Here is a 12755-nt window from a genome sequence, read left to right on the forward strand (position 1 = left end):
GGAGGGGCTGGCCTTAGACCGCCCACAGCAGCTGGCTTCTCTCGCTAGCCCCACGCCGCAGTCCAGCGCCGCCTGCCTGTCCCCCGCCTCCTTCCCTGGGGAAGGGAGGAGCCACCTGGAGCTCCACCTGGTGCTCCGGCCAACGGAGCTGAGGGAGGATGGGTGCTGCGGGCAGAGACCAGGAAGTAACCCTGGCCAAGGGAGCACCAACCAATGGGGGAGCCTCCCAGCACACAGAAGCCAAGGGGCCTCAGGAAAAGCCCAGGAAGCCCCACTCCTCAGAGGCGGGGCTGCCTGTGCAGGCCCCCCAACCCAGGGTGTTGAGGAGCCGGCCCCTCCCACTCTGCCCTGGAGCTGGTTGGGCCCAGCAGGAGCACAGGGAGGATCTGGACAGGAAGATGGAGCAGCCTGAAAGGCAGAGCGCATCAGGCCAGGACGGAGAGGTTGTCAGGGTCACAAAAGACAGACGGCAAGGCTAAGTCATAGGCACATTTATATCCTCCGGAACATCAAGGTCTTCCCTTCCCCAGCAGTGCCACGGGAGGGCCAAGCCTCAGGAGGCGGCCACACTGCCACCCGAAGCAGGCCCGTGGGGCGGCAGGGTCATGGGTGGCAGGAACAGCGCCTTCAGCTTGCCCGACAGGCTGGCAATCTCGGGATCCTGGGCTTCGTAAGACTTGACCAAGCGGGCAAACTTAAGGACACCTGCAAAGGGAAACAGGAGCATCAATCCACACCCCCAGCGGACGGATGTGCCCAAGATGGCAGGAGGGGGCAGCTTGAGCCCGAGTCGCTGGCTACTCTGGCCCTAGCCCCAGGTAGCTGTCTGCAAAACAAGACATATGTAGGCCTCTGCCCTGTGTGGTTTGGATCAACTACTTCCTGGTCTACACTGGGGCACAAGTGGATGTGATGCAGTGAATGAAAATAGCGCGAAGCAGTGTGCTTCCCACCATCAGGTGAACTATTTTGGCACTTTAGTCACAAGACCCCAAAGGATGCACACCCACAAGATCACCAGTCTAGAACCAGGACACAGGAGGGCCAGGGGGCAGCTGGGCTGAATCAATAAACACGCTTGGGGAAAGACCCTGATCTCACCAAAGAAACTGAACTGCCAACCCTCAAACAGAGAGGGGCTGAAACACCTTGGAGGGGCTGCAGAACTGTGCTGTCATGCGGACACCTCACTACAAACCATCAGAACGGGTTTCAGGTCCAACTCGGCTGTGACCTCCGGCACTTCTTTTATTTCTAGAGTCTGTTTCCTCATCTTAAAATGGGATAGCAGTATAATTAATGGTAACTAGAAAACACACTTCAGACTTCGCTTGGCTCAAGTTCACGAATAGACCCTGGTCTCAGAGTACCAATACTGTTAGAGTGTGGCTGCCGCCGTGTGGCGAGAAAAGGGACTACAGCTCACAGACCCAAGGGATCCATCGCTCTCTTCTCCATCCCCGTCCGACCCACCTTCCCCGTCGCAGCTGAAGCCATAAGCTTTGATAACCTCCTGCTGAATCTGCGTGGCCACGGGCAGCACGAATTGCAACATCTTGCCCATGTCGTTACACGCGTTGTCCCGAGCCTCGTCCATGCGCACGGCGTTCTCCGGCGCCGAGAACGCCTGGATCACCTCGGCCAAGACCACTGTGCAACAAACGCATCCCCGGAAGGAGTGCCGGGTACGCATCGGCACACGGCCGGCGGGCCCAGCCGAGAACACAAGAAAGAGGGCAGGGGATTATTTAACGGACTGAAACCATAGTAACCCGAGAAACTCGGCCTCCGAATCTCTCGCTTTAGAAACAAGAACCCTTCATAAGTGACAGAGTATGGTACCGGGAACCTGCATTTCCCAGCGAACGCAGTCATTTCTCTCGCCCCGGATCTTCCTCCCGCACTATTCTTTAGCAAGAAGCCCACCCGACAACTAAAAGGTTTCTCACCCTTGGCCTGCTCGGCGCTCAACGCTGCAGTTTGAGCAGAAGCGGACGCCATAGAACAAAAGATGCACGTGCAACGGCGCTCGAGAAACGCCCAGGAGAAACAAGCAATATCCTAGAGCGGCTCTCCCCGCGGGTGGGGCGGTAGGGAAATTGCATCAGCTTAAGCCGGAAACCTCCCGGTACAGCTTCCATTTCTCCAATTTTAACAACCGATAACGTGTTTGTCATGAGAACAGTAAGCTAACCTACAATCCAAATTTCTCGCAGCTCGCTCGAAACCATTCTGCCGTTAAAAACAACCTGTAAGGTGGGGGTTTTCCGGTGAAAACCAGAAAACCTACTAGACAAATTCTAAAAGAGCTGTAACACTACCGGAACACACCCTGGAGAGAAGGTGGCATGTCCACCAACTCCACTATTGGTGAGGGTGAGCTCCCATGGCATTTCCTAATCTTTACTGCTATACAAGCAACAGGGCACACTGCAACTTTCAGAAGGGAAAACAGTATTCAAAAGAACTCTCTTAAATCATTCGTTTCTAGAGTTTGTGAACGTTTGGTACAGGCGTATGCAAATAACTCTATGCCGATTGGCTCAGGAAGAAGCCAGTCACTCCCCTTTAGTTTTCAAGAACGTAGACAAGGATTCGCAGCAGTAAAAGCTTGGCGTTAAAGCAGCTTCCGCGCTTTCCGAAAATGGCCTTGCGTTGGGGCGGGGTGGGGGGAAGCTAACGCCCTCTAATTTCCTCTCCCTTCTGGGCGTTTGAAATTGTCACCCACTCCTCCTCAAACTATAGGGTGGTTAAGACTCCTGGGTTCTGAACGCTTTAACTTATTGCAGCCACGCCCCCTGCACCTCCGCTTCAACACCATTTCTAACTATCCTACGGAAAGGATGCAAGTCTCTGGTGGCCCCTAGCTGTGGGGCCAGTGGCAGAAGTGCCTCCCAACTCTGCGTAGTTCCCTAGAGCTGTCCCAGGCCGCCAGCATCCTGACTTGCCGGCCTTGGGAGGAAGGCCAAGACTCTGCCATAACGGACCCCGTTAGGGCAGAGCCAGGGCTCCAGGACCCCGGGCTCTTCGAGGTCCCCTCTCCAACTCTCCAGGGGCCCCACCCACCTCCGGGCTAGTCTCCGGTGATCCCACAGCTTTCTCTCGAGGCGTCGCTGCGCAGAGACCCACGCCCCCAACCCACGCCCGGTAGCCCACAAAGAAACAGCCACAGACACCTTCCTGGGGAGTCGTGAGGATGTTTTTGTTTGGTTGGTTTTGTTTGGGATGTTTTTTAAAGAGCGTCATATAGATATTTATATATATAAATTATTAATGTGGGGGAAGGGCAAGGGGCATACATCGCAGTGGGGGGCGCGCACACGGGGGCTGGGGAGGGGCAGGGGCAGCACACGATGCTACGCAAAACAGCCACATCTAACAGATGAAAGAATCACACCAAGGGGTGGGGGAGAGGCGGTGGCCACGGGGGTGGGGCGCGGGGGAGGGAGAAAGGCGGGGGCCAAGGGAGAGGGACCTGGTCCAAGATGCTGTGCGCTTTCCGCCCTCACCCCCGCCCCTCCCCACCTCCGCACGCCACAGGAGCCTTGGCCTTCCACCTGTCCCTTCCTCCTTCCTTCTGCCCAGAGGCCCAGGCCCTGGGACTGCGCGGCACCCCCTCCGCTCTGAGTGGCAGGCGGGGAGGGAGGCCTCCTGGGTCCAGATGCAGGGGCCACGGGTGCTCTCTTGATCGCAGGTTCTACAGCGGCTTGTCGCTTTCCTTCTTCAGGTGACTGGGGGAAGAGGGGGGCGGAGCAGGGACTGAGAGACTGAGGTCCATCCTGACCCGGCCCCTCTCACAGAGGATGGTGGGGAAGGGGTTCCCCTCCCACGGGAGCCACACCCCATCCCAGGCGGGCTGAGCTGCGTCCCCTCCGGCTGGCCTAGGGCGCCCTGCGGTACCTGTAGTAGTCCTCCTGGGCAGGGAGCGGCACGCTGTGCAGCGGGTGATGGGCGTGCAGCCACTGCTGCTGCTCCAGCGCCAAGCGCTGCAGCTCAGCGGACTGCGCGTGCATGGCCTGCAGCTGGTGAGCTGCTGACATCGGGGCAGAGAGGGAGGCTGGCAGGTCCCGGTAAGGAGCAGCTGTGGGCGGGAAGGGCAGGGGCCACGTGACCGATGGCGTACGGAGGCAGCCGGCCGCTTTACATACAGAGGAGCTGCCACTAGTCAACTTGGGTGACAGCCAGTCCCGCAAGTTGCCAGGCGTGGTTAGGATTCAGGCCTCTTAGCCTGGCCCTAAAACCTGTGCCTCTCTTGGGCAGGGCCTCAGCCCCTCCTACTCCCATTCCCAGCTCCTCTGGGCACCTCCTCGTCTCTCCCGAAGCCCAACCAGGCCAACCCCACCACCTGACTTCCTCCTTTCAGACCTTCCCCAACCCCGAGACCTCCATCCTTACCAAAGAGCTGGTGACGAAGAACTTCGTTCTCGTGCAGAGGGTGAGGAAGAAGGGGGTTGGGGAGGGTCCCAGCTGGGTAGGGGATCCGGGTAAGGTGAGACCCTGAGGCCAGGGGGTCAATGAGAGGGTGCACCGAGGCAGAGGCTGGAGGGTAGAGAAGACGAAGGTGTCACCAGAGGGAGGTTTGGGGAAAGCCATGCATTTGGGTGAAGGCATCCATGCCTGGGATGAAAGGTGGACAATCACACACTGGGAGATCCAGTGGATCAAGGAGGCACAATGGAGGAACTAGGGGCCTGGGAGATGGACAGGGCAAGACCCTCCTGCAGTAGGGATGTACAGATGGCAGAGGACAGGAGATTACAGTTGGCAGAGGACAGGAGATTACAGTTGAGGAACAGGGAGGGAGGAGTGGACTGCTGAGAGGAGACGGAAGAGGATAGGAAGTTTAGGAAATGAGACGGGGAGAAGCTTAAAAGAGAGAAAGTACAAGGAGCCTGCAATGAACGTGACTGTGAGGCGAGATGGGGCAGTGTTCTGACAATAAGAAATGCGGTGAAGGGCTTCCCTGGTGGCGCAGTGGTTGAGAGTCCGCCCGCCGATGCAGGGGACGCGGGTTCGTGCCCCGGTCCGGGAAGATCCCACATGCCGCAGAGCGGCTGGGCCCGTGAGCCATGGCCGCTGAGCCTGCACGTCTGGAGCGTGTGCTCCGCAACAGGAGAGGCCACGACAGTAAGAGGCCCGCGTACCGCAAAAAAAAAAAAAAAAAAAAAGAAAGAAAAAAGAAATGCGGTGGAAAGACAGTGAGTAAAGCTCGTTGTCAACTGTGATCCCACAACCAGAGCCACAAGGCTCTTTCCAGAAGGTCACAGATCTAGAGGCAGAGAGGAACATGAAACACCTCCGCCAGGGAGGGGAGAAGATGGCAAGAAACAAGAGTTGAATCCAGAGGAAGAAGAAAATAGTTACGTGAAGGCTCAGAGACAGGGGCTGTGAGGGGAGGAAGACCGTGCTCCTTCACAGGTTTCCACCTTGGGCCTCTATCGTGGGTGGGCACCAGACCTGAAGAGGGCTGGGGTGTGGGGAAGGGTCTCCGTGGCAAGGTTGGGGCAGGAGGAGACAGGCTGCGAAGGCAAAGACCAGGGCAGCAACCTCAGGAGAGAGGCTCAGGCGAGACGTGGGGAGGGAAGTCCTGGCCCGAGGAACAGAAGCCCCCATCACTTGCCAGGGGGGCAAGGTGGCCTCAAAGGGCCTGGGCAAGGAGGCAGGAGTCTCACCTGCATGGATGGCATCCTGCTGGTGGAGGTGCAGGTGAGAGTGGATGTGGGAGTGCTGGTGGTGATGGGGGGTCACGTTGAGCATCTGCAGCCGGGCCAGCGGGTCGTTGCCCAGGGCAGCCACCCTTTCTGCATGCTGCCTCTCAGCTGCCAGACGCTCCGCATAGGACATGTCAGGCCGCAGGGCTGGCCCAGCTGCCAGCGCTAGACGTTCTCTCTCCAGGGGCCCCAGGCTCGGATGAAAGGGGAAAGGGTGCAAGCCAGGTGGGCCAGGCTGCAGAGCCAGGCCCCCGTGTCGGGGGAAGGGATCCAGGCCTGGCCCAGGGACCCCGTGTAGGGGTTCCAGCTCACTAGGCTTCACCTCGAAGCCAGGCTTGAGGCGGTCACGCAGGTCTCGTTCACGGGCTTCCCGCTCCCTCTCCCGGGCTGCTGGGTCACTGCTGTACAGGGCCGGGACATTGTAACCCAGGAGCCCCGGGTCCACTGCCCCCAGGGGCACGTAGAACGGATGGTTGCGATTTCCAGGAGACATGACGTGGGGCCGGGCGTATTCACTGAGGGTGCGCAGGGCTGGAGTGTCGGGACCCAGGTAGGGGGGCACTGTAGCCACAGCACTGCCCGGCTCAAATGGAGGGCGATGGGGCACTGGGCCGAGAGGTGGGCACTCCACTGGAGCACGGCCCTCCTGAGCCAACTTCTGTGGGATACACGGAGAAGCGGGGTCAAAAAGGCAGGTTGGAAAGAGGTGGCTGGTCCTGGTCCTCAGCTGCTCACGTCTCAGCATTGAATACCTAAAGCTTCAACTTATTGGAACTCAGCCCGCCAGGGACTTCCCTGCCCCTTCTCTCCCTGTGTAGGTTAGTGGCTCTTCCTGGGATCCACAGGTACTCTGACCTGAGCTTGCCTTCCTCCAGCCCAGAGATGCAATTCCTCCCGCTGGAATCCTTTGGTCTCCATTTCCTGGGCTGCAGTGGCTCCTCCTCTCCGACAGGTGGCGCATGACCCCCCATCCCCACCCCTCGAGCCTCCCCGAGTCGCGTAGAGGGCGGGGCAGAGGCGGGAGGCGGTGCGCGGTGAACTCACCACGCTGCGTTCCAGCTCGCGCTCCTTTTCGCGCTCGCGCTCCTTTTCGCGTTCCCGCTCGCGCTCGCGCTCCTTTTCTTCGCGCGCGCGCTGCTCGGCCTCGCGCCGCACCTTCTCCACCAGGTCGGCTCGCTTCTTGGCCAGCTTGGAGCCCTCCAGCGGCACGAAGTACAGATCGCTGCGCGCGCACGAGTTAAAGCCTCGGTCCAGGTGTTTGTTGAACCTGCCGGGCGCGGAGGCAGCGCGCGCTCAGCCCCTGCGAGCGGCCCCGCACCAGCGGCCGAGTCCAGGGTCTGGAGTACTTTGAAAAGCACCACACGAACGAACGCAAGGCCCGTCCCGCGCCCGCCACCCCACCCCACCCCACCCGCCTCTCACCTGGCCGACTGGCTGGCGTGGCTGGGCACGTCTACCACCTTGGGAGGGGGCGAGGGGCTGCGGGCCGGGGGCGCCGGGCTCTCGGGGGTCTCATATTCCTCAGCCGGCTCCTGTTTGATCTGCGTGGCGCTCAGGGGCGGCCCTGAGGCGGGGGCCGCCGGCGGTGGTGGCAGGGATGACAGGCCCGAGGGCCCTGCAGGCGGCAGCGGCCCGGGCCCCACCGTGGGCGAGCCCGGCTTGAAGGTCCCTGGGCCTGCGGGCGGCGAGGCGCCTCGGTAGCCCGGTGGGGTCCCCGTTCGGAAGGAGGGCGGGGACCCCGGCTTGTATCCGGGCGGGGTGGCTGTCTTGTAGGCCCCTGGGGACGGGGCTCGCTTGCCATACGGTGGGGGCCCAGGTGGGGAGGCTGTCTTGTAGCCTGCTGGCGAGGAAGCCACTGTGGCAATGACCGTGGAAAGCGTAGACGAGGAGGTGGTGACCGGAGGCACCGGTGGGAAGGGGTAGGGCGGCCCTTGGGGGCCCTGGGAAGGAGAGGGGTGTGAACACGGGTAGGACCCTTGAGAGGAGGAAGAGGCACTGGAAGAGGAAGAGGCTGGGGGGCCGCTGGGACCTGCTTGGCTGTAGGCCACCTGGCTGTGAGGTGGAGGCAGGTGTGCGGGCCCTGGTGGGTAGGGCCTCAGAGACCCCAGTGAGGGAGACATGGCATAGGGGTGTGCGTGGTGGGAGCTACCGCTCTCCAGGGAGTGAGGATATGCCCCAGGTGGAGGGGGCCCAGAGCCCCCATGATGTTGCTGCTGCTGCTGCTGTTGCTGGTGGTGGTGGTGATGTGTCGGGACTGGTGGGTGGGCAGTGGATTGGCCTCCAGCTGAAGGAGGGAGGGGGCCTGGGTGGGCACTGCTGTTGGCCAAGAGGCGGCCATAGGGAGGAGGTGGGGGAGGACCCTGGCTCCACACAGCTTGGGATGGGAGAGAAGGCTGAGTATACTTGGGTGGCTGATTGGAGACAGAGAGGCTGGTGGGGGGAGGAAAGGAGTGGGGATAACTGGGCAGTGCCTGGGAAGCTGGGTACTGGGAGGCCGAGGCCGAGGCCGAAGAACTGGAAGAGGAGGCTGCTGCAGAGCTGCTGCTAGAGGACGAGTAAGGATACCTCATTGGCGGGGCGGGAGCAGAAGAGGTGGACGCAGGGGGCAAAGGGTGGGGTGAGGGAGCAAGAGTGGGGCCCTTCTCCGGGCCGGGAGGAAGTCCACCCATACCCTGCCCCATGGCATGGGGAGAGGGCAGATGCCCAGCTAGCGGCTGGGCCCCCAGGCCAGGAGGAGAGGCGGAGGCATTGTTAAGGGGTCTCAGGGCAGGCGGGGGAGGCAGGTTTGGTGTCACATGGGGGAAGGTGGCTGGTGGTGGAGCAGACGGTAGGTTTCCACCACCAGCTGCAGTGTTGGGCGGCTTTGTTGGGGGAACACCCCCAGCCCCAGAGCCTGATATTGAAATGGGGGTGGGGGGCTGGGGGTGCTGCTTACCCCCACTAGGGGCCCCCACTGAAGTGGCAGCCCCTCCTCCCTTGGGGCCCACGGGGGGTCCAGACAGAACTCCTCCCCCAGCGCCCCCAGGATAGAGCTGTGGATGAGGGGGAGGGGCCCCTGGAGGAGCCTGGAACATTCGAGATGTGGGAGGCTCCATGGGAGCATGATACCCAGTGGGTGTCCCAGAAGGATGGGATTCAAAGCCAGGCTCTGGCTGTCGGGGGGTGCTATCTGGAGGGGGAGGGGAGGGAGGAAAGAGTGGCGGTGGATGGTAGGGGCGGGCTGGGCCCTGGGACAGGCCAGAAGACGAGTCGGAGTCATTCTCCACGCTTCCAGGGCTGTAGATGCTGGGGGACGTGCTTCGGTTATCCTGGTCGATATCCCTAGGGTCGCTGCTGCCATCATCATTGAGGCTCCGCCCATCCAAACTATCCAGATCCGAGGGAGACTGTGGCCGGGGGAGCTCCTGCTGTAGAAGAGGGAGGGCCATTTTTCCCTTTCCTTTTCCTTCCTCGCTTCTGGATTTGGGGCCTCCATCGCACAAAGTAACCACCCGCTCACAGCACACCCCTGTACCACGATGCCATGAGTACTCCTGCTCGAGCCCACCTCCCTGCCGTCCGGGGATCCCCCCAACTCTCCCCCCAGCCTCTGCTGCTCCCCAGCAGCCGTCTGAGTTCCCTCTTCAAGTGTCCATCTCTAGCACCTTCTCCCAATCCACAGCTGAACCCAAACCCCTGTCTTCCACCAGCCCATCTGCCATCCTCTCATCTCACCTACCCCTTTAACTAAACATCCCAGAAACCACTGGTTCTTAAAAAGACCCCTTCTGCATGCTCCTTATGATTTATTTGTTCCTTCCACTGAGACTCCTCAGCCTGGATCTCCTCCCCAGCCCCTGCATGAAAGCCAGCACCCAGAAAAGGAGAGGCTAGAATCCCCACACTTCCCGTCCCCTTCTGGCCCTGCCTGATCATCTGACAGTCTGGCCAAAGCCCCAAAGATCTGACTGACACATAGCCAGGCTACTTTAAGAAGCACTAGGATAAGACTTTTCTCTCATATTCCAGGCAAAACTAAAATAAGAACTGTGAGCAAAAGGAAGTTTGGGTGAAAGAAGGGTCAGAAATGGGCCAGGATGGCTGCAAGGGTCTCCCACCTCAGTTTTGGTCTTTTTTGGCGCATTGGTCTCCTCACTTTCACTCTCCGAGATCTCCTCACTCCGGCCCTGCTTGCTGACCTTTGGGGTGGAGGCTTCCTCTACTCGGGCCTTCTGTTAGAGAGAAAGAAAATTCCTGTCCTATACCTCCCGAGCTCCACCAGTACCCTCAGCCAGACGGGAAGTTCCCCCCAACACACATACACACCATCAGCCCCGGTGCCTGGGCATCCTGTTGCAGGACATGGGGACAGAATACCTTGGCCGTCTGCCTAGACTTCTCGGCTTTGCCATCGCTGCTGGACGTGCTGACCCCTCCAGGGGAGGCCCGGCCCCTCGATCTCAGTTCTTCCCGGGGCCCAGGGGCCTCTTTCTTCCGTCCACTCCTCATTGACATCTGAGGGAGAAGGAAGCAAGCAGATAAGGTCGTTTTCTACACTGTACCTCACTTTATCATGTGCCTTATTTCTATTCTTCCCCTCCAGCGGGTGTCCCAGAAGGATGGGGTTCAAAGCCAGGCTCGTCTGCTGGCAGGTGGAGGTGCTGCCTGGCGGTGGAAGAGAGGGAGGAAGGAGTGGAGCTGGATGGCAGGGGCGGGCTGGGCCCTGGGACAGGCCAGAAGCTTCCCTGCCCTTGATCTTTCGTATTTCTCATTTTAGCTCCTACTCACTGAGTCTTTATTCTGTCGTGTCTTCATTCTTCAGGCTGTGGAGACCCCATTCTCCTCCGCCTGGGCAGCTGAATACAGAAACTTATCTGCTTCACCCTAAGTTCCCCACAGCTGTGGCCTAGAAAGCAGGATCTCCAAGTTTCCAGTACAGGCACCTGGAACTCACACGGTCTGTTTTCAGTGAAGCCTGTTGGAAAAAGAGAGTCTCCAAATTGGGGAACACTAGTCTGAAGGGGACACTACCGTGCCTGTCAAGGGGCTGAGTAAGCAGCCCAGCCATGAGACACTGCTGGCGTGCCCATGGGTCGTCCCAGCCACCTCTGAGGGCAACTCTGCCGGCAATAGCATCCCTTTCATCTCGTGGGAAGGCAGAAAACGCCGAGGTGCCTATGTACCCCAGTTCAGGAGATCACACCGTTTCACCCTTCATGATCCCTAGGAAATAGATGCACGCACACGAATTCCAGAGCCTCCAAAAGGAGCATAAAGAAATGTAGCTGAAGTATTAGCTAATTTATGGAGTACCTTCTTTACGTCAAGCCCTTACATGTACAATTTCATTTAATATTTACAACCAACCCTGAAAAGGAGGTATGCTTATTATGCCCATTATATAGGTGAAGAAACCGAGGCTCAAAGATTGTGACTGTGACTTGCCCAACTTCGTGTGATAAATACACAGTGAGGAACCAGTGACAGCACCAGAATCAAGCCCCATCTCCCTGACTTCAAAGCCCATGCTCGCTCTTCAGCACTTAGCTGTACTCTCATCAGAAGTTGGTGGGGAGAATTCTCAGAAGGCCTAGATCAGTCCCAGAGATATGAAAAGAATCTTTTTTCACATCAGAGTAGGTGGGAGAACAATGTCCCATTCTACAGTGCAAAGGCACACAGCCCGACCAAGGCCAAGACCAAACCTAGGTATCCCCAAAGTGCAGAACTTCAATTCTGAGAGTCTCATAAGACCCCTGCTCCAGTGCTTGCGTTCCCTACGGCTAGAGGAAAAGTCAGGGCTCTCACTCTACCAACCAAATCAGTGAATAACAGTGGGTAAACAAGACAAATGTACACATTTGTAAGCCTATCTTCCCACCTGGCTTAGACAGGGACTCATACCTCCTCACGCCCTATCTACATATCTCTATCTACATAGCCAGTAATTTCCATTTGCACTTGTTTGTATTTCTTGCTAAGTGTCACATCTCTCCATATTACTAACCGTAAGATCTTTTGAGAACAAAAATGATATCTTCTTACTGTTTTCTTCCTTTCTGTATTCCCCACAGATGTCATGTATATATGGATGTTCTGGTCTGTTCTTGCTACTGACCTTTAAACCCACTAACTTCAGTAGGTCTTCTCGAATGAAGTGCTGTTGGCCTCGGTGGAAATGGAGTAGGCTTAGCCACCTATTCTGAGTTAGTTAGGAGGCCTGGCTAGGGAAATAGCCTTTCTACATTCTGTAGCATATTTTTCCCAAGGAATACAGAGTAAATACCTCTCACTCACCTCCACTGAACCCTCCTGAGGCATGCAGCGAGGGGTGAGCCTAACCTTTCCAGGAAACTTAGTAACAATTTACTTAACTTAGAGTCCCGAAATAGCTGGGACGGAGCCCCCTGTCTTCTGAACTTACAGCTGACGCTCTGCCCAGTCCACCAGCCATTTCTCTTCCATTACAACTATTACCACATTTTTGAGTTGTCGTGTGAATTGGTTTTCAAATACTGTCAATCCCCCAAAAACCCAAAGAACAAAAGCCAACATAACAAAGGGGAAAACAACCCTAACAAAAGCACAAGAGAGATGACTGTGACTGGTGTGTCTTTGCCAGCGCCTTAAAGGAGGGTGCTCATCTCTCCTTCCTATCACAGAACCTGTTCATGGTTGGTGAGAGTCAGGGGATCCAAAAGGTCAGAGAAAGGCAGGGATGTACCTGAAGAACAGAGCAAGACTCGCGTGGCCCTCCCCCACCTCAACTTCCTTTAATCAGTTAAAATCTGATAAAATTAGCAATGAGTAGCTCTGAAGGAGAAAAGCAGTCATAAAAGGGTAGGTGACCCTGGGGAGAAGGAGTGGCAGGAGAGAGAAGGAGGCAGGGTTGGGTTATATATACATTCCTGAACCTGGAGCATGTTTTAGCACCAGCAAGCTGAGCTACCCGCCTTCCTGTCCTAGTAGCCGGTCACTGTAACTCCAATCTATCTACAAGCACCTATGTGTCTGCAAAACACTAAGCACCTTCACCTTCAGCACCTTACTGCAAAAGCAAAAGGA

General features: G+C 57.9%; 2 protein-coding genes across 3 annotated transcripts; both read right to left on the reverse strand.

The window, feature by feature from the left end:
* Window positions 1-476: 476 nt before the first annotated feature.
* On the reverse strand, window positions 477-3663 carry LOC307060153 (protein C10). Of its 2 annotated transcripts, none has more exons than XM_079714552.1 (3): window positions 3526-3663; window positions 1474-1650; window positions 477-705 (listed from the first exon to the last, which is right to left on the reverse strand). In XM_079714552.1, exons 2-3 carry the CDS (start codon window positions 1595-1597, stop codon window positions 554-556), a joined length of 276 nt encoding a protein of 91 aa, XP_079570678.1. In that variant the 5' UTR covers window positions 1598-1650; window positions 3526-3663; the 3' UTR covers window positions 477-553. The 2 variants fall into 2 exon arrangements, with proteins under 2 accessions (XP_079570678.1, XP_079570677.1); XM_079714551.1 differs by lacking the exon at window positions 3526-3663 and adding an exon at window positions 1950-2159.
* ATN1 (atrophin 1) lies at window positions 477-10526 on the reverse strand. Its single transcript, XM_079714501.1, has 10 exons — window positions 10479-10526; window positions 10068-10205; window positions 9809-9922; window positions 7134-9118; window positions 6756-6978; window positions 5673-6369; window positions 4396-4539; window positions 3901-4081; window positions 3526-3731; window positions 477-705 (listed from the first exon to the last, which is right to left on the reverse strand). The coding sequence occupies exons 1-9, from the start codon at window positions 10503-10505 to the stop codon at window positions 3698-3700; spliced, it is 3543 nt and encodes a 1180-aa protein (XP_079570627.1). The 5' UTR covers window positions 10506-10526; the 3' UTR covers window positions 477-705; window positions 3526-3697.
* Window positions 10527-12755: the final 2229 nt, after the last annotated feature.

This window comes from Hyperoodon ampullatus, assembly GCF_949752795.1.
Source record: "Hyperoodon ampullatus genome assembly, chromosome: 11".
Classification (NCBI taxonomy): domain Eukaryota; kingdom Metazoa; phylum Chordata; class Mammalia; order Artiodactyla; family Ziphiidae; genus Hyperoodon; species Hyperoodon ampullatus.

Bases quoted from the DNA above. Each gene is read 5' to 3' on its own strand.
- LOC307060153 (XM_079714551.1), bottom strand. From the start codon at position 2,001: ATGGCGTCCGCTTCTGCTCAAACTGCAGCGTTGAGCGCCGAGCAGGCC. The intron at 1,651-1,949 runs GTGAGAAACCTT...TTTGTTGCACAG, and splicing joins GAGCGCCGAGCAGGCCAAGG to TGGTCTTGGCCGAGGTGATC. The intron at 706-1,473 runs GTGGGTCGGACG...TTCCCTTTGCAG, and splicing joins CTTCAGCTGCGACGGGGAAG to GTGTCCTTAAGTTTGCCCGC.
- ATN1 (XM_079714501.1), bottom strand. From the start codon at position 10,505: ATGAAGACACGACAGAATAAAGACTCA. The intron at 4,082-4,395 runs GTAAGGATGGAG...TCCCGCCCACAG, and splicing joins TCTTCGTCACCAGCTCTTTG to CTGCTCCTTACCGGGACCTG. The intron at 3,732-3,900 runs GTACCGCAGGGC...CTCTTCCCCCAG, and splicing joins GCCCAGGAGGACTACTACAG to TCACCTGAAGAAGGAAAGCG.